We start from the raw sequence: 18,625 nt of genomic DNA on the forward strand, positions 1-18,625 counted from the left end.
GGGTTATTTGAGACGAAAAATGTATTTTAAATGGAAAATCTGTATTATAAAGTGAAGGCAGGTTGGGTCTGTTGTATTGCTTTGTGGGGAATGTAGGATCCAGTGTTTTTGGAGCTTTCCTTATACTAGAGACTAGAAATCAGGATGTTTGGTGCCACATTTGGCCATTCTTTTCCTTTTTAAACCTGGGGTTGTCATAATAACCTTTCAGCATGTTGTAATTCAAGTGATCTGACCGATTTCTGCATCTTCTCTTGGTTCTGCTTCCAGGCATTAGAAAGTTTAACATGTGACAGGAGGCTTTGGCCAATCACAGCTGGCAGGTCTCCGTTCACGCCTATGAAAGTTGCTCAGTGGTGCATGAAAGTGTGTAAAAGTACCCCGATCTTCCGCAGCATGGCGCTCTACTGCAGACCTGCTGAGCCAGTTAGCCCTTCGCTAATTTGAATAGGAATAAAATGATTTAATCGTGCGGCCCTACTAGACTTTCCAGAAGTTATCAGACTTAATGAATCCAATTGGTCATAAAATGTCTCAGCTGATTTACAGACATCTCTTTCACAGTGTAAGTCTATGGAAAAAAGTCTTTTCGGGCCCAATGGCATCACATGACGGACACCGTTGTTATATTTACACATTTTTGCCACTACGCAAAGTAAGCCTCAAAGCCTGGTGCACTTCCTGTGGGCTTGGGTTAAAGTCTGATTCAACGGCAGGAAATCTTGTTGAAACAAGTTGGAATTCCATTATTGGAACAACTGTCTACACTGTAAAGCAACCAAAACAAAGGAAAACGGATTCATCAAGCAGAGTCTGACAGAGAGGCGTCAATAAACGAAATAAAAGACGAGTCAATATTAGCGAAGTGTTTCACAGATGGACAGAAGTTTGCTACGAAGCTGCCAGCTTCATTATCCTGTAACATCGACATGTGCTGCACTGGTTGGTGAGGTTGTGTCATGGAGTTTATGTGATTATCAGACCTCTTGTAATACATCCACATGTTGTGGACATAGATGTAAGACGAAAGCAGGCGATGAGTGGATATATACTGCAGATAGTTTAGCTAAAGACTGAGGCTGCAGCCAACACTCACAGCAAAAGGTCATTTAAATAACACCGCAGTCCAAAGTGTTCCTCTGTGGTAAAAACTAAATCAGCTGCCATCATGAATATCTAAAAAGGTTCTCCTTGTGCCTCTGATGTAAAGAGTTATCAAGTGAAACCAATTTTTTTAAATTAATTAAAATTATGAGAGATCATAAGGGTATTGAAGCTAGTTATTAAATAAATTGATTTGCCCATGAAACTATGGGCGTTCAATCAATCATTCTCTGGTTTCAGCTTGTTAAATGTGAGGATTTGTGTTTTTATTATCATAAATTTGGGACAAAACAAGGAATGTAAAGACATGACGTTCTGGTGGGAATTTTTTTTACACTTTGCTGACTTTTTATAGACAAAACAAATCAAAATACATTAATCAATGATAAAAATGATTGTTGCAGTTGTAGCTCTACAGGGCAACGATTCCAATATGGGACATTAATTAAATAGGGTTGAATTTAACCACTTCAGTTTGGCATAGTAATAAAACTGCAAAGCCAAATTGTAGTAACATTTTCGATCGTTCATCATAACATATGTAATTTCTACAGAGCACCTCACACACCAGCTTTGTTCATACAGTATATCAGGAACACAATATGCTATGTTTTTAATGTTTTAATGGGACAGCACACAGCACACTGGAGATGTTTGAGAGAAAAAAACCCAAAACAAAAGAAAAACAGTGCTTCCAAGCAAAAGTTAAACCAATAAAATAAAACTCATGGAGGTACTTTTACACAGATCAGCTCCATGCTTTTCTGGGCCTTTAAAATCAGGTGTGACTGCGATAAGACACTTAAATTAAACACATTGCTGAATGGGGCCCTCATGAGGTATTTTCAGGTCTCTGAGGTTTCTACAAGGCCTCAAACTCGTCAATCCTCTGCTTGGTGTTGCCCTGACGGATCTGACGCAGGGTCTTGTACTTGTCGCGGCCGACTCGGACGTTCTCGGCGTGGAGCAGATCGTTCTGGGTCTTCTTGCTGTCGTCGCGGGCCTCTTCCAGCTCTGAGCTCAGGGCCTGCGGAGGGAGCACAGGCACAGCGACACACACTTTCACACTGTATTCACTTTAAAACACAACAAAAACTCTAAATTCAGATAACTGTATTTGTTACATGTGAGCTTTAGCAGTCGAAAAGAAGGGATGAAGCATTTTTTCAGGCAAAGCTGGAAGTTAGTATCCCCCTGGTTCCCTCCACAAAAAGCCAATGGGAATTTTCCATTAGATTTTGGATTATTGTATGAAATATAAAATTCACAAGCGCAATTGCAAACAAATTGCCAGGAATAAAAAGCATGTTAGGCTATAAACAAACAACACCACCACCAATATACTCTACTATTTGAAACTAAAAACTATGATTGGAAAGTTTGAGTTTGAGTAGTTTGCAAGAGCGCAAGTAAAACCACAACTAGAGGCCTAAAAGCATCTAGAGCCTCTTTAGTCTCATTTCAGAATTCATGAGTGGGGTATTTACTGATGTGTTTGTTATTTCTTAGAAAAAAACATCAATCTCTTGTGCTTGTGTTAACCACAAACCTTTCCTCTAACCACCCTGAAGTGTAAAAGATGCTCCCACAGCTCTCTATTGAGGCTCGCTTTACCACAACACAACCTGTCTGGGGGCTGCAATGCATTCTGGTCAATTGACAGTCGGTCTAAGATGAATTTGTGAATTTAATTATTGAGTATCAGCGCAAAATACTGAGACCAGATAGAGAAGTTTCCTATGAGGCCTTCAATAACTAAATGATTTCTCTACATTTAACCATATTGATATAAACATTAAAATTACACTATGAATAACCATCTGATTGTGCTTTTATGTTTTGTTACACTATGCCTGTTATGCCAATCAATACTCTTTCTGATCATTATGTTCTTTTGTATTTCACATCAATCCAATGCAAACATGTGTTATATGACTTATACTGTACTTTCCAATGACAGCAGGTATATTTGACAATTTTCCTAAACTGTGGCTAAAGCATCACAGTCAAAATCCTCTCCCTCAAGAGCATGTTCAACAGTTTTTGTCTTCAGGAGGTTGCAAAACTGGAAGAAATGTGTCAAAAGTAAGAAGTTTTCATGCAAACTTCACTTTTGTATGTTGTATCCGTGGACACTGAACTCACCAGCAGGCGTTTTTGCAGTCGTTCGTTCTTCTCGGCCTCGGTGAGCCGCTCCTCCTCCTCGTGGTGGTCGTCGATGTCCTGCGTCTGCAGCTCAGCGCTGTAGGTGCTGTTCTCTTCGCTTTGCTCGTGCTCACTCTCACTGTCCGAGGAGGAGGAGGAGGAGGAGGAGGAGGAGCTAGCAGGAGGGTCAGCAGGAGGGTCAGCAGGAGGGCTAGGAGGGGCGGCAGGAGGGCTAGGAGGGGCGGCAGGAGGGCTAGGAGGGGCAGCAGGAGCTGAATTGACAGAGCTCATCACAGTGTGCAGCTCCTCCTTCGTCTTAATCAGACTCTCCTCCACTTCTACAGCCTGAGACCAAGAGCAGAATTTTAGAAGAATTTATCTGACAGACAGAAAAGAAAGAAAAGTCTCATCTGTTGTCTCTTGCCAGATGTTAAAAAGGAGCCTGAAAATAGACAAAATGTCTTTGATAGTATCAGACTCACTAAAACCTTCATCCTGTAAGTGTTGCCATGGACTCTGATCTCAGGTCTAAATTTCACTTCTGAAAAGTTCTGAAAGTTTTGTGACGGCTTGGACGCGTATTTGCTCTCATGGATGTTGGTTTGATTTATTCCTATAAACAAATTGGGTAATTTATTCAAGGATTTTTAGTTTGATTTGTCACATAAACAAGTGTGTTGTTGTAAATGTATGTTTAAAAAAAGTAATGTACACAAGTGTCACAAGTGCACAAATGAGACGTGCAGGGCAGTGCAAAGGATTTTTAAATGGATATCTGGTAAGGATACACATTCTTCTTCCATTACTACAAGCAATTTCAGGGACTTTCCCTGCAGCATATTGTGAATGTTTAACCTCTGTGCTTGGCCCGGCCAGTATCTATGGATTAATTAACTGGATGATAAACTGTCACAATAAATCCAAAGTCCCTGGAGAGAATGTGTTGATCTTTGCTTAGAGTTTTTACATTAAGAAAGAACTGCTGAACTTTTTAGCATTTCTAAGCAGCATACAAACCTTTAATAAAAGCTGTATAACACACTGTAATGTGGTTGTTGTTATTAATGCACAGTATTTGTCAGCAGCTTATAACTTCTCAGATGAGGGCATGATTTTATTAGTATATTGCCATTTATTATGTGTTTATACTCAGGCATCCACTTGTATTTGTTATTAACTATAATAATTAACAATAATTAACAGTTATATCTGTTAAAATAAATTATTTCCCAATGTGTTCTCATCTAATATGTCATCTTTTATTATACGTAGGTAATCAAGCACACAGAATAAAGAAAATTATTGCACAGATGACATAAAAAAGAACCTTATTCCAGGTAATCCCTGTGACTTCAAGGGGCTCCGTGCATCCTTTGATCGCGTATTGGAAACTCACCTTGCTGTGCCATGACTCAGCCTCCTCCTCCTTGGCTCTCTTGGCCTCCTCCAGCAGGGCGAGCTTGCTGCTGTACTCGGCCAGCTCCGCAGCCTGCGGGAGGAGGCACAAACTGTGTCGTCAAAAAGCCCAAGAATAGACACCTGTTTACCTCGGCAACCTCAATTATCTGGACACGGTGGAGTTTTATGAATAGACAAAGAAAAAAAACTGAGTGAGGTCAAACAAACTGGAATTCACCATTTATTTCATAATAGTAATAATAAAAATAATTCTAATACAATATCATTTAATCATCTTTGAGATTAATCAATAAGATTTTTGTTCCATTAAATGCCAGGAAATGGTGAAAAATGTTGATCACCGTTTCCCAAAGCCCAAGGTGACGTCCTTAAAGGTCTAATGAATAAAAATATTCAGCTGACACTCAAAGAGGAGTATAGAAACCAGAAAACATCCACCTTTGAGAAGCTGAAATCAAGTTTTTATTCTCAAAAATTACTTGAAACAATTAATTCATTCTCAAAATAGCTGTAATTTAATAGTTGGCACTAATCGATTAAGTGACTAATCTTTGCAGCTCTAGTAGCTACATTCAGATTTCACATTTAACTTCTGCTTAACTCTTAACTTAAATATCATAAAAACATTTTAAAAAAATCAATGACATTTTGCTCATTTGACATTTTCTCCAGAGTTTTAAACAGAGAGAGTCAAGAGAGTCATGAGAAAGACATAATCCAAGGAAAGCAGGAAAATCCCCCCAAACAGGTAATAAGTGTTTATCCTGAATGTAGAAGCTTTATTTGTAATGACTGTTTTTCTATCACGACTTTCTCACGTGAAGGATTTGAGCACTTCTTGCGCCGTGCACTCACCAGCTGCTCCTGGCTCTTTATCTGGTCCTCAGCTTGCCTGGCCAGCTCCTCCTTGGCTATTATGGCCTCCATCCTCTCAGTCTCCAGCCGGGCCGCCTCCTGCTCCACCCTCCTCCTCTCCTCCTCCAGCCTCATGGCCCTCTCCAGCTGCTCCTTGAGGTCTGCGGGACAAAGTCGGTGAAACATGGAGAGAAATCCACCATGCATCGCACAGGGTGACAGATTAACTACTCTTGATTTTTGTGGGGCTTTTTGGGACGATTCTATACCTGTGAATTATTTAAAGGTATAGGTGGTTCACGACCTGTGTTCACTTCATGATAAGAGTTGTGACTGATTTGTTTCTTCTCAAGTTGTTAAATTTGAATGATTTTTTAGAACCCAACAGAGGAAAAATAATAAGAAAAAAAACATTAAAAAAAGAGAAATATTTCTCCCCTGTAGTCATCTGGGAACCCTTTTAGATTTTTAGGGGCCCTTTTTTGCAAAACTGGGAATTTTCTTCATCTGCTGAATACATGTTGCCGCCATTTTCTAGTGCACGAAGCTGCATTGTCAGTTTTATATGAAAACACTAAGTTGTATCTCTCCCAGAAATCAGCCACAATCCTAATTAACAACAAAAAAAAGAAGCCGTTTGGTGCAGATTTAGAGAACTTTCAAAGGCTTAGCTGCACTGTTAGTTTCTGACTGTCAATCAGTGTGATAGTAAGCAAGCAACTACAAACCTATGGCCTTCAATAACTATTAACTTTTAACAGCCAGAGAGTAACATCCATTCTCATCAAGTTTATCTGTGTATTTCATGCAAACAAACAGAAGAGGGCAGTAAAGCCATGTTGCGTGTTTAAGTATGAACACAAAACATAAATTATACTTGGACACTCACTTGTACTGATGACATTGACCTACTAATATGTGTCTACAGTAGTTTTCTGCAGCAAAATATGACCAATATCTGTCTCACCCCTCTCTGCTCTCATGGTTGTCTCTTCGTACTGGTAGAGCTTCATCAGCAGCTCCTGCTTTTCTCTCTCCATGTTCTCCTTCTCTTTCTCCATGGTCTCCCTCCTCTTCTTCTCATTCTCCAGCTGATCCCTGATCAACAAAAGACAGATGAGTACAAATCCTCAGTGTTCAGCCTGCCGGGGGCCCTTACTTGCACACATGTGACCTCTTAAATTGATCAGTAAGCCACTTTTACTTGATGACCCTTCCCCTACCTCTCCATCTTTTTCTGCAGCCTCTCCTCTTTGGCCTGAGCTTTCATCTGCTGGACCTCGATGCTGTCGGTCTTGCGGCGGCGCATGTAAAGGTCATGGTTTCCCATGCACAGCTGCATTATGCGCTTGTTGACCCGCAGTCGTGGAGCGTAGAATATGAAATCCTTGGAAGAAGAAGAAGAAGGAAACATCATGTCAGGGGCAGTTCTTCTTAGATTACATCCAATGTTAGTCTGTGTAGTTGTTTTTTAACCTCTTACCAAAATGTTTAATCTATATTAAGAGTTTATGATTAATCTCCTTTGGATCCTTTGTATAATAAAAGGTGTAGAACACACCGTAATGTGGTTGGCATGGCCCAAAGGACATTTTCAGTGTTTATTAATGCACAGTATTCGTCAGTAATTATAACTTCTCCTATGAAGACATGTTTTTGACTGTTTTGCTATATTGTCATTTATTTAATGTTAATAAACCAGAATCCACTTGTATTTTTTACTGACAAATTACAATAATTGACACTAGTTCTGCGTACTAAAACATTATGGTGAATAATAATCCAATTATTAAGTATTTAATAAAATACTGAAATAACTTTTGCAAAAATTTGTACTTTGTTAGAACCATCTTATTATGTAAATTAGTACTTTGCATATCTGTATTTGAAATTTTAAACAAGATGTCTACAACTATAATCCCACTTTATTCCGTGAACCTGTAACCGCTTCATTGCTCATGGAATACTTACAGTAGCTTTCTTATCAATGGGCTTGATGAGGAATTTCTTGTCATTGAAAGAAATGTTTCTAATTTCACTCCAGGGGAATCCAATCTTTGCAGACAGCCTGGAGGACGGAGAGAAAGGCGTGATCAAACAAACTCAGCAGGTTGTTTTAAAAAGTGTGTTTTTATAGAACATTCACAGGCAGAAAACTGTTTTAAAGGCTGCTTTGATACTGACAGGAAATACCATTGCAACAGTCCAGTGAGACCATGTTGCTGTAGAATCAAGAGATTCTGGTCAATGACCTCTTCAAAACAACATCCACGCGGTCAAACGTGTTATTTAAAACTTGACCGACTGAGAGAGAAGGCAGCAGAGGTCGATGGCTGCTCGTGTGTTGGCCTCCCGTCTACAACTGTCTGTCAGATCAATGCACACTACTCACATGATGTTAGGAGAGACATTAATGAGTGAGTGCTGCGCTGCATAACTCATCACTGACTTACTTGTCCTGCTTCTCATAGATGCTCAGCCCTAGAGCGTCCACTCCCAGCCACAGGTCTGTGTTCCTCTTGTTCTTGATCTCAAAGTAGTTGATGCCGTACATTTCCAGGTCCTGAGCGATCTTCAGGTACTCAATCATGGCGTCTTCCCTGTTCAGGTCAGATGGTCAGGTGGAAGCATACATAAACTTGCCTTTTACTCAAATAGGTGAGAGTAAAAGCTTATTTTTCTACTGCAGCAGGTTTTGTGTGACCCCGGGAACTAGATTTAAACTTTTGAGTTCATCAGACCATAAGTAGGGTTGACCTCCTTTAGCCTGCTCCATTTAAATCTGGTTCAATGTTGGTAAAATACACAGCTTTGTTTGTGTATCACTGCATTATTTCAGCCTGTGTATTTCTTATACTGTGCTCTAAAAGTGTAGAGTGCATGTTCATGTATCTATGTACATATATCTATATGTAGTATATATTTATTTTCATGCATGTATAAAATTGAATTAAAATACATAGAAAATATACAGTTTTGTAACTTATTCAACTTCTAACCTGTTTTAAGTGCACTTTAAAACACATTTACTTTAGTTAAATAACAAATCTTAAGAAATGTTTAGTTCACTGTGTGCCTATCTTTGAATTGTTCTGTTAGATATTAATCTTTCGATATTTACAAATGTCAAAAAGGTGAACCTGAATAGATTCAAAGATTTACGATCACGTCCTAAATCTGTTACTACGTCTACCTCTGCATCACTGTTAACAATAAGAAAAAAAGAAAAGTAAATAAATCTGAATCCTGTAAAATATCATCGATCCAAAGAAAGAACGTGGAGGTGGAGATTCTTTTAACTTTTGTGCAACAGTGAAGTTACAGGACGATGACAGATTAGTGTTTTGAATTTACTTTTGAGATTAAATCAAACATATTTATCTGTGAGAAAGTAATGTAACATCAGCACAAGTAGAGAAGATTCATAAAACCGCAAACTGAAAGTCAGTTATACAGTTACACAATATCTGTGTAAAGTTAGCTAACGCTGCTACTGGTCACATCAGACCGAGTCTGAGGCTGTGGCAGCAAAAACGCTGAGTGTGTTGAATTGAGTAAGAGTGTTTTTTATTGCTTATGAATGCAACTTTTCATACGTGAGAGGAAGATCTTTGTAAGGTCACGCTGTGCTGCTCTAAAATGAAGATGAATATATTGTAGAGCTGTCAGTCCAGTCATCTTTCAGGAGGAGATTAACATCACTTACTTCAGCATCGATCTGTGCTCTGCGTGCCAAATCTGGATCCTCTCCTCCCACTGCTCCTTGGACAGCTTGTGTTGATCCAGCACTCTGTGGGGAGACACCAGCCATCAGCAGCCGCTCACTGGTGAAAATGTGAACAGTGTGTGTATATACCTACAGAGCTAAATCAAACACACGCTGCATTGTCCTGTCCTTCCCTGTCCTGTTATCTCTTCTGTTTGTGAGCACATAATAGGACACTTGTTCATAATTGAATCATTATTTGTCTGAAAAATGTCCAGATTCTACAGAGAGATCAGTAAATGAAAAAGAAAAAGAAATTTGCAAATTGACTTCACAAAAACTTTAAAGCTGATGTAAAACTGAACTGATTATAAATGTGAATATCACACATGTTTTTAACTGTGGATTTGACTGGTTTCTAATCCATCAAAAAGTACTGAACAGTAGTTTAGGTTTCATCACCTATCATATAATTCAGTGGTTCCGACTTTGGGACTTGGACGAGATGAATTTAATGGATCAAAAGATAATAAAAAGGTTTACAGAAACTTAACTGTCTGAAAAGCTACAGAAAAAGAAGTTGCACATACTGTTCCTCCAAAAACTCTTTCTAACTTAATTCAGTACAATTAACTCAATTATTTTTCCTAACAATATATTCATTATTTGTTCTGCTCTCACAAAAACACAGAAATAAAAGCAAAGCGCACATTTAGGAACACATAAAAAGAATAACTTCTCAGACATGAAAAAAGTATTATATCTAAACTGAAATATCTAAACTGAAAATAAAATGATGGAATGATATTTGATTGATTTATATCACACAGTTTGTCTGGAGAGCTCATACAAAACATACTGAGGCATTTAGAAAGAGGAACATTTCATCATCTATAAACTCCATAGTCCTGACAAAAGCAATAAACATATCCGGTTTGCCCTTTACTATACAAATAACAGAAGACTTCATAGCTTCTGCCTCACCCATTGTTTAATAATTGGCCAGTTGGTCTTTTTCCAACCTGTGCTATCAGTCTTTTGGCATGCAGAGCAGTATTTGTTCCCTGTGAATAGAAGAGTGTTCCTCAGTTACTCTAAATGATTTTCTATCAGGCTTTTATCTTTTATTGTCCTTGGAAGACTTTTTCTTTTAACTCTCTGCATCCATCTTCTCACTTTCCTGTGGAGGGTTTTTTATGCTTGTGAACGGCTTCCTTACTTAATTACCTAATTTCATACATAGTTTTTTAGCTTATAGGCTCTGATTGTGTGATTAGCTGTGGTTTTTCGTTTTCCTCCATCTGCCATGTTGCTGCAAACATTGCACTTGCAGGGATTAACTTTGATTTGAAGGTTTTCTTTCTGACAGGTGATCTCTGGAAAGTTCAGTGCAGAAAGGAAAACGCCAGAGAAACGAGCACCAGCAGCAGAGCTCATACATTCTCCCGCCGACTCGCGCTCACCTCTTGGGCAGCAGGCGCTCGGAGACCAGGTACCCCGGCTGATGCACAGACTTGTTGTACTCTCCATACTTGGCCTGGACGGCGTAGGAGGCCAGCAGCACAGCGGACTCTGGAGGGCAATAGACTTCCTCTCCCAGGAGGTCCTCCTTCACCTGCAGGAAGAAAAGCCTCCGGGTGACGTCCTGGATCAGCTCCTCGCCCACGTCCTCGGGGTAAAACTTGGCCTTCAGCTTGAACTGCAGGGTATTCTCCTTCCTCACATCCTGGACCATCACCTGAGCAGAGAAGAGAAGAACAGACGTGATAAAAGAATACAGCAAGGAATGGTAGACAGAGTAGACTGGAATAAAGTACTATATAGAGTAGAAAACAGTACAGTGGAGCAGAACATGATACAGTTAAGCAGAGTATAGTTGAATAGGGACGTTTGAACAAAGAAGAACTAATAGTAGAATATATTAGAGTAGAATTTAGTACAGTGCAGTGGTCAATATACATCATGATAGACAGAATATCCTGGTGCAAAATAGAGTAGAGCAGTTATTTCCAAACATGGGTGCATGCAGGATTCTCCAGGAGGTTCTGGGAAAGATTGCAGAATAGCTAAAGTGCATATGTGTATCCACACGTTTGTGTTTCAGGGGAAGAGAAACACTTAAAAAGTATTACACTTTGGTAAGGAGGAGCTTTTGTATGTTTATTTACATAATAACTGAAACTGATCGCAGGACACATATCCAACCACCACGAGTCATCTGTAACACCTCCCTCCTTTTCTTTAGGATAAGATAAAAGATTCCTTTATTACTAAATTTACAACAAATTTACAATTTCTTTAGCAAGAAAATGGGGAAGCAGAAATACAAAGTCATAAAAATGGCCTCTGAGATGCAAACTTTCACAACTCTAGTGGCAGGACAAATGCTAACTTGACCGAACCAACTGAGAAAAGAAACATAATGCAAGTCATGGTGTTATAACTTCCACTTTTAAATTCAAATTAACCCATGCTATTAACCCATCGATAGACGGGTACTTGGACTAATCTCCTAGGGCTGTGTGAGTATGGCAGACAAAAGTGTAAAATAGCGTATAGTTAAGTACAGTGGAGTAGCCAGTAAGATAAAGAATATATTAGAGTAAAACATAGAGTAGGGTACAGTTAAGAAGTGATATTATGTAGTTAGATTTAAGGACCATACTGTAAAAGTAATGTAGTGTAGAACAGCAATTCTAAATCTGGGGTCTGGGGACCTGCGGGGGTGCTTGAGGGGATTTCAGGGGTCCCCAGAAAAATGGGAAATATCTTTGTTGCACTATAATTGAATTGATTAGACATTAGCCTAATGAGAGAATGTATTAGAATTACTATTCTGTTCATATGTTTCACACTCGATCTGCAGTATAGACAGTAGACGGGGATCACTGAGAGTACATCTTATCAAATATGGGTCTGCGGCCTGATGTGCATGAATCTGGGCGTTCTTGACACCAAAAAGGTTGACAGCCACTAGAGTAAAGTAATGCAGAGCAGGGTAGACAGACACAACAGGTTAACAGAACGGGATGATGGCCAAGAACAAATCGATGCATCCTTCATCATCACACTCACGTGGCGAAACCACACATTTACCTTCTTGTCATAGTTCAGCCATGTGATGAATCCTTTGGTGTCGACAAACTGCAGCCCGAAGTACCAAATCTCACGCAGTCCGATGGTCCTGGCAACCTGAGACACAGAGAGAGAGAGAGAGAGAGAGAGAGAGAGGAGCAGAGACGTGACACCTCTTCCTCCTCTGCTTCATTTTCTTTGTTCATCACACTTTTGATAATCTGCCTCTGAAGAAACAACCCATGGAGGCCGCATTGTTAGCAGATTGTGTATATCAGCTGTGGAAGTGGTGGATATATGTCACAGAGCTGCCTTCCCGTCAAGTCCAAAGGTTTGGGTAATTACAGCGTACACAGTGAGCGCCAGGGAGAGAGGGTGATGTCACTTTTCAGTACAAGTTATTGATAATGTAGCCCCTGAGTGAGTGCATTAATGAGTAAACTTTTCAGGCACCCTGGGGGTCTACCACGTTGGAGTTGTCTGAAAGAGCTTTACAGGGTTTCATGAGACAGACGGCATAAGACGGGACATGAACGCATCAGAAGTTAAAAGCATGGCTGCCGGTGGTATGACACAATATGATTCAAATAAAGTGTAATCATTAAATGTGTGGAGCCATTTACAAACTGCCCTCCGATTGCTCTTTGATATGATACCACTAGTGCTGGAAAGTACATTTACTCAAGTGCTGCACATTTAGTTCAATTTTGAGATACTTAAACTTTATTTCAGTGCTTTCATTTTGTGCCCACAACATTTCAGAGGGAATTAATGTCCCGTTTACTTCCCTACATTTATCTGACAGCTGTAGTTACTTTGATTACTGATGAAGATTTTGCATTCAAAACATAGAATCTGCTTGTAAAAGACATGCTGATATGGATTAAACTACCCAATATTATATAATGTAGTTCAAATTCGATCCACTTTAAAATGCTGCTTTCATATTCATGCTGAAGTAACAACAATCCAATAATATACTACTGCTATTCTATATAATAGTGTTGTAGTTGAAGGGGGCAAAAACAAGGTCCCAACTAAGACAATGATTCTATCAGTCTGTGTCAAGTCTTGTCACACTGTAACATACAGACCTGGTCAAATAGCTGCTTCCCTGTGGTGTTGGGATGGAAGGAAAACTCCAGCTCTGCATCCATCGTGGTGACTCGCACGTTGACCTGCAGCAAAAAGGTCATTTAGTCTCGTGACGGCAGAGATTTTCTGTTTGGATACACATAAACACTCTTATTTCCATTCAGTACAAGCATTCATCGTACTTTCTTGCTTTTCAAATCATCCCACATTTTTAATCTTGAGAATTGCTTCTCAATTTTGCTTTTGATGGCAATATTACGACACAACACAAATAATAAAGTGATTTGTGTGAAGAATGCCTTTAATGTGGAGCTGTGAAGTGGATTGTTCATAAACCGTAATTGCTCACTATCTCATTAGACTTTGGACTACCCTTGCAAGGTGCCACAAGGTTGAACAGATGTAGATTAAAATATCAAAATACTCCCTGCTTGCCAAGTTGACTTTAGACTTTACCGCTGTTAGTAAGATCAGCCTCTTTTATAACAAGAGTAGTAAAACTGGCACATAAATCTGAGGTGTTTGTAGAATGAATTTCTCAGACTGAAACAAAGGTTTACCCTCAATATTTTCCAAAAAGCACGACAAACAGACAAAAACTGCATGACCTCGGCCTGCGGGCCTGGTTGGGCTTGTAGCAGTTACACAATCATTTATGAAGTTGTACCCGAGCACACCCCGGGTGTCATAAAGATAAACCCACTGAAACTTGGGCAACAAAAACTGGATCATCCATTTATGAAATTTCAAACTTGTTTCTCAGTTGTTTCCACTTTCCATGATCACATGTGTGAGATAACTTCTTACTTCCCTCTGATGCATTCCTCACTGCTAGCTACAGTGAGGAATGCATCAGGAACCTTTTCCTCAAATCATTGACGGCAGAAACCACCATCATGGAGGCAGTAATCCATAACGATCAATCAGTGTGTTGCTGAGTTAACTTTGGGGGGTTTTCCATTCTGTTTGCTATCACTCTTACATTTCCCTTGTAACTGTTCAAAATTTAAGCCAGAATTCAACTCCTAAATCACATTTTCAGCATTTTTCCAAACAACACAAGCAATACCTGCAACCATAACTCATAAAGTAGATTTCCGGTTAGTTTAACGTCAGAGAAATGGAGGCGGACGTCTGCATGACCTCTCAGGAGAGACTTTCTCCTTGGAGTGTCAATAGAAGCTCAGAGTTGTAATGCGCAGGCCGGCCGTTCTTATCAGAGACTGACTGATGCTGAACACTTAAGTAACTCCGGCTGGGGGCGTTTAGGACTTACAGCAAAGAAATCACAAGTGTTTATTTCATTTTGGATGGAAAATCTGATTATTAAAGAAATTAAAGGAGGAGAATTAAGCTGTTAAACCATGTAGTCATGAGTTGTTGGTGACAGTCACTGCGGACAGTTACAAATCACCCCAGTGTCACTAAGGATTATTACCACGACCCCACAGACAACATATGGCCCAGTTCTTGTCATGAAGTAGCATTTTAGTAGCAGTTTTTCTGTGGGGAATGTGTGCAGCATGGGTCAAACTCTACATTTAGTTAATGAGTAAATGGCAAGAAGGATAGGTGCCTCCTGGAAATAACTCGCAAGACTGAACATGGACACAAGACGTGACTAAAACTATCAAAATACTCATGATTGAACCTTTAATGATTTTATGCTCATGGGGCTTTTTCCACAACTACTTAGGCTTTATGATGTTAACAACGTTTATTTATAGATAAATCTGTAAACCCACCAACCAGGAAGAGACATTTCAGCGGCATTCAATCATCAAAATCATAAGAGTCTTACTGTTTTGGGCATCTTGGCTCTGGTTGGTGAGCGAGCTCCAGCAGAAGAAAGTGTTTCCCAGGCTGACCGAGGCTGCAGTGGCCGACTCCCAGCAGAAGCTCCACCTGATAAAGAACACAGCTCCGCTCCTGCAGGCAGACTCAAGGGCAGGGCTTGTGTCCTTTGAACTCGGCTGTAGATCACTCACAGAGATGTGGGAGGTTCAACGTGGTTACTATGACATAAACTGGTGGACTTGCCTCCGCTGTGACCACCCGGCAGGGACGCGCAGGACATGACACACAGCTCCGCCCAAAAGACAATCACCTGTCTCAGCACCTGAACTGCTGCGACCTTTGATCAGAGCACACAAGCCTATATAGGCCCGGACGCACTATTTATGTTGCCTGTTTGGAGGTGGCATGGTGAGCCATGGGCTGTCATAAAGAGCTCATGTTTAAGATAACATCCCAACGGCAGCATGAGGAGTTTCAGATTTACAGATTTTTATGAGAATTGCAAAACAAAACAAAACCAAGCAGAACACAAACAGACTTGTGTAAACATTCACCGAGCTTTTTATTTCAATATTCTAATGATCCGTTTAGGAGAACATTTTACAATCTAATGTTAAAACAATTAATGTATTAGAATATGGTCATATTTTGATAATAATAAGGTGATCATTTCTCCACTTTAATTACAACTCGTGATAAAGTGAATATTTGGGGGTTTAGGACAAAAGCAGACATTTGAAGGCCAATGTTGTTATAGTTAAATAAAACTAAAAATAGGTGTAAAAACATTTTGAGGTAACTGAAATAAAAATAAAAACTTAAATGTCCTTCCAAAGTTAACTGAAATGAAATAAAAATATACAATACAATACTCTGTTTAGTCAATTTGGTGAAATCTGTCAACACAACACGCACGAGGACAGACGAAGTGTTGTGTTTGTATTGTGATACCAATTCTGAACTTCTTCAATCTGCCCCTGACAAATACCCCAAATATCATAATAAAGAAAAATAATAAAATAAAACTGATACAAATAAAAAATAAACTGAAATGAGAATAAAGTGAAATTAAAAATAAAAACTTTAATAGGACATGTGTACTATGTGTGCTGGACATATTATGGTCATATTATAGACTAAATGATTCATTGTTATCAATGTTTAAAATGATCTTTAGCTGCAGCCCGACTTTTTATTATCTAATTCAAAGGGGATGTGAGTGTTGACGTTTAGTTATTGCATCTGGTCTGTCTGCTCACTGAAGACGGTGGTTTGATCTTACTTTTATACGCCTTCCTGTGAAATAACTCCACTGTTCTTAATGCTCTGACAAATGTAGCCGACTGTTGCTGTAACTACATTCAGTATAATTCACAAATTAAAGTCCTCCTCCATTATTATTATCCATAACTTATTGTTACTTATCATTCGCTGTACAGAATGACACATATAATAAGAAACACCAACAAGTATGGAAATGGTTTCTTAGGGACTGTTCACATTAAAGCTCTCACAGATTATAAAGGATCATGTAAACATTTAGTTACAGTACAATTCAATAAATATGAAGCGTTTCCATCACATGTGTTTTGTTCTCCTCCTGTTTGGCTTATTAGGTTCTGGTCAAATACAGAGAAAAGAATCAAACAGGAAATTCACAGCTATATTTTACAAAGAGGTTCAAATGAGATTAAAACTCATCTTTGATTTGAAAATGAGGCTGGTCCTCTGGTTTGAAGTCTTTGTTGGGGCTTCCATCCTCCGTGAGGATGCGTGCTGCTGTATAACCCACGATGGGATACTTTGCTTTGTACGTGCCTTCGAATATACTATCCAGAGACTCCAGCTGCTCGGCAGTGAGGCCCGTCTGTGGATGGAAAGATGGAAAACAACTACTTTTCTCAGCACTTTAAAGTTCCTCAGAGATCCTGCAGTCTTAAAGACGCTCCACTTATCCCCTGAATCAGGAGCATCTTGGTGTGAAAAATGTAAATAGGTAAGAAGTGGAATAAACAGAAAATTATCCGTGCAATGCCAATCGTGTTTGAGGCGCTTCATGATTGATGTGCTTCAAGATTCTGCTTTCATCTGTCCACTCTCTGTGTTTTCCATCAGTAGAATTGTGTTTGGCCTGTCCACACACATTTTGTTGTTGTGTTTGTTATCTCTTCCTCTCAAAAGTGTGACAGTGCAGAGTGGCTAAAAGCATTCACACAAAACTGTAAAGTTCCAGGACAATTATAAAGCTTATAAACACAATGCTGTTTTGCAGCTGACACTCAGATGTCGGTGTCAGATGTCGGTGCTCCCCACCCAAGGGAGTCAACCACAACAAACACATTGTCAACCTCTTGCAAAACATCGGACAACAACAACACCGTAAACTCACAGTGTCGGATGTCAGGTCTGCTGGGTCCAGAGACATCTTAGCCACGGCCCGAGTGGAGTCCTTACCAACCAGGGCGTTGTATGCTGCACCTTTTCCATAAAAGTCTGCAATGTGTCAAATAAAACATCACTTCAAAACAGTGCAATGAACACAGCACCAGAATAAATGTCTGGTTTACATCATCAGTTATGTCTGGTGGGCATCAGGGAGTCAGTTTAACTTTCATGTCACTGTTTAGTTAGAATGAATAACTTATCATCTTTATCAGCCTAATTGTCAGTGGTTTATTTACCTTTTCCCTTGGTGACATCAAACACCACTCCTTTAATTGCCATGTAAATAGGCTGTCCTTTCTAAGACAGGGAGGGAAATGACAAAATATAAACTATTATTATCACAAGTACATGCAGGAAGTCAAACAAAAGCACAGGCTCCCAAACACACCCTGGATTATGGAGGGTTAGAAACAAAGTTCACCTCGCTGCCGTCGTGTCTCTTCAGCTCCTCCTCGGTGAATAATCGGACAGGTTTGGAGGCCGGTTTGTCTTTTAACTTAACGTCTTTCGCTGAAGTCCAAGAAAGTACAAGAAAAAGGAGACAAACTCGCGCTGTTGCCATGGTAGGATCGTTGTTAGGACCTCATTCACTTCCGTGTTCCTGCTCGGAGAGTTGGTGCGGCGTTTATGGCTGTCGGAAATTTAACAAATAAAGGGCGGGCTTTCGGTTCACTTGAAGTTAGTCACAATCACTCAAGTGACCAAAGAAGTACTCTGATTTTGTTTTTTAAAATAGCAAAACAACAATGATTAAATACTTGGTATACAAGAAAATTCAAATTTTCCAAATCCAATGTAAATATTTAAAGTGGTAAAAAAGTAAAAGTTCTCAGTATGCAGACTGGCTCATTCAAGATGATTGAGGAAGTCAGAAAGTGAATTCTACTGTATTAACCATCATGTGTCCTTTATTTAACAAGGAAGTGTCTTATACATTATCTAGACGAAACTTTTTACCTTTGAGCTTACACTTTTACGAGTAGC

General features: G+C 39.5%; 2 protein-coding genes across 2 annotated transcripts; both read right to left on the reverse strand.

Moving 5' to 3' along the window:
- Window positions 1-1,355: 1,355 nt before the first annotated feature.
- ezra (ezrin a) lies at window positions 1,356-15,400 on the reverse strand. Its single transcript, XM_070841865.1, has 13 exons — window positions 15,201-15,400; window positions 13,399-13,482; window positions 12,326-12,421; window positions 10,693-10,967; window positions 9,230-9,313; window positions 7,977-8,123; window positions 7,495-7,591; window positions 6,747-6,910; window positions 6,491-6,621; window positions 5,524-5,684; window positions 4,646-4,738; window positions 3,250-3,594; window positions 1,356-2,131 (listed from the first exon to the last, which is right to left on the reverse strand). The coding sequence occupies exons 1-13, from the start codon at window positions 15,210-15,212 to the stop codon at window positions 1,967-1,969; spliced, it is 1,854 nt and encodes a 617-aa protein (XP_070697966.1). The 5' UTR covers window positions 15,213-15,400; the 3' UTR covers window positions 1,356-1,966.
- Window positions 15,401-16,774: 1,374 nt separating this feature from the next.
- nenf (neudesin neurotrophic factor) lies at window positions 16,775-18,230 on the reverse strand. Its single transcript, XM_070842895.1, has 4 exons — window positions 18,063-18,230; window positions 17,878-17,938; window positions 17,586-17,689; window positions 16,775-17,063 (listed from the first exon to the last, which is right to left on the reverse strand). Exons 1-4 carry the CDS (start codon window positions 18,201-18,203, stop codon window positions 16,887-16,889), a joined length of 483 nt encoding a protein of 160 aa, XP_070698996.1. The 5' UTR covers window positions 18,204-18,230; the 3' UTR covers window positions 16,775-16,886.
- Window positions 18,231-18,625: the final 395 nt, after the last annotated feature.

The sequence above is a fragment of the Pempheris klunzingeri genome, chromosome 13 (genome assembly GCF_042242105.1).
Source record: "Pempheris klunzingeri isolate RE-2024b chromosome 13, fPemKlu1.hap1, whole genome shotgun sequence".
NCBI lineage: Eukaryota > Metazoa > Chordata > Actinopteri > Acropomatiformes > Pempheridae > Pempheris > Pempheris klunzingeri.

Bases quoted from the DNA above. Each gene is read 5' to 3' on its own strand.
- ezra (XM_070841865.1), bottom strand. The intron at 9,314-10,692 runs GTGAGCGCGAGT...GTCTCCCCACAG, and splicing joins GAGCGCCTGCTGCCCAAGAG to AGTGCTGGATCAACACAAGC. The intron at 4,739-5,523 runs GTGAGTGCACGG...CTCCTCCCGCAG, and splicing joins TAAAGAGCCAGGAGCAGCTG to GCTGCGGAGCTGGCCGAGTA.
- nenf (XM_070842895.1), bottom strand. From the start codon at position 18,203: ATGGCAACAGCGCGAGTTTGTCTCCTTTTTCTTGTACTTTCTTGGACT. The intron at 17,690-17,877 runs GTAAATAAACCA...GACACATTGCAG, and splicing joins TGATGTCACCAAGGGAAAAG to ACTTTTATGGAAAAGGTGCA. The intron at 17,064-17,585 runs GTGAGTTTACGG...TTCCATCCACAG, and splicing joins CAGACCTGACATCCGACACT to ACGGGCCTCACTGCCGAGCA.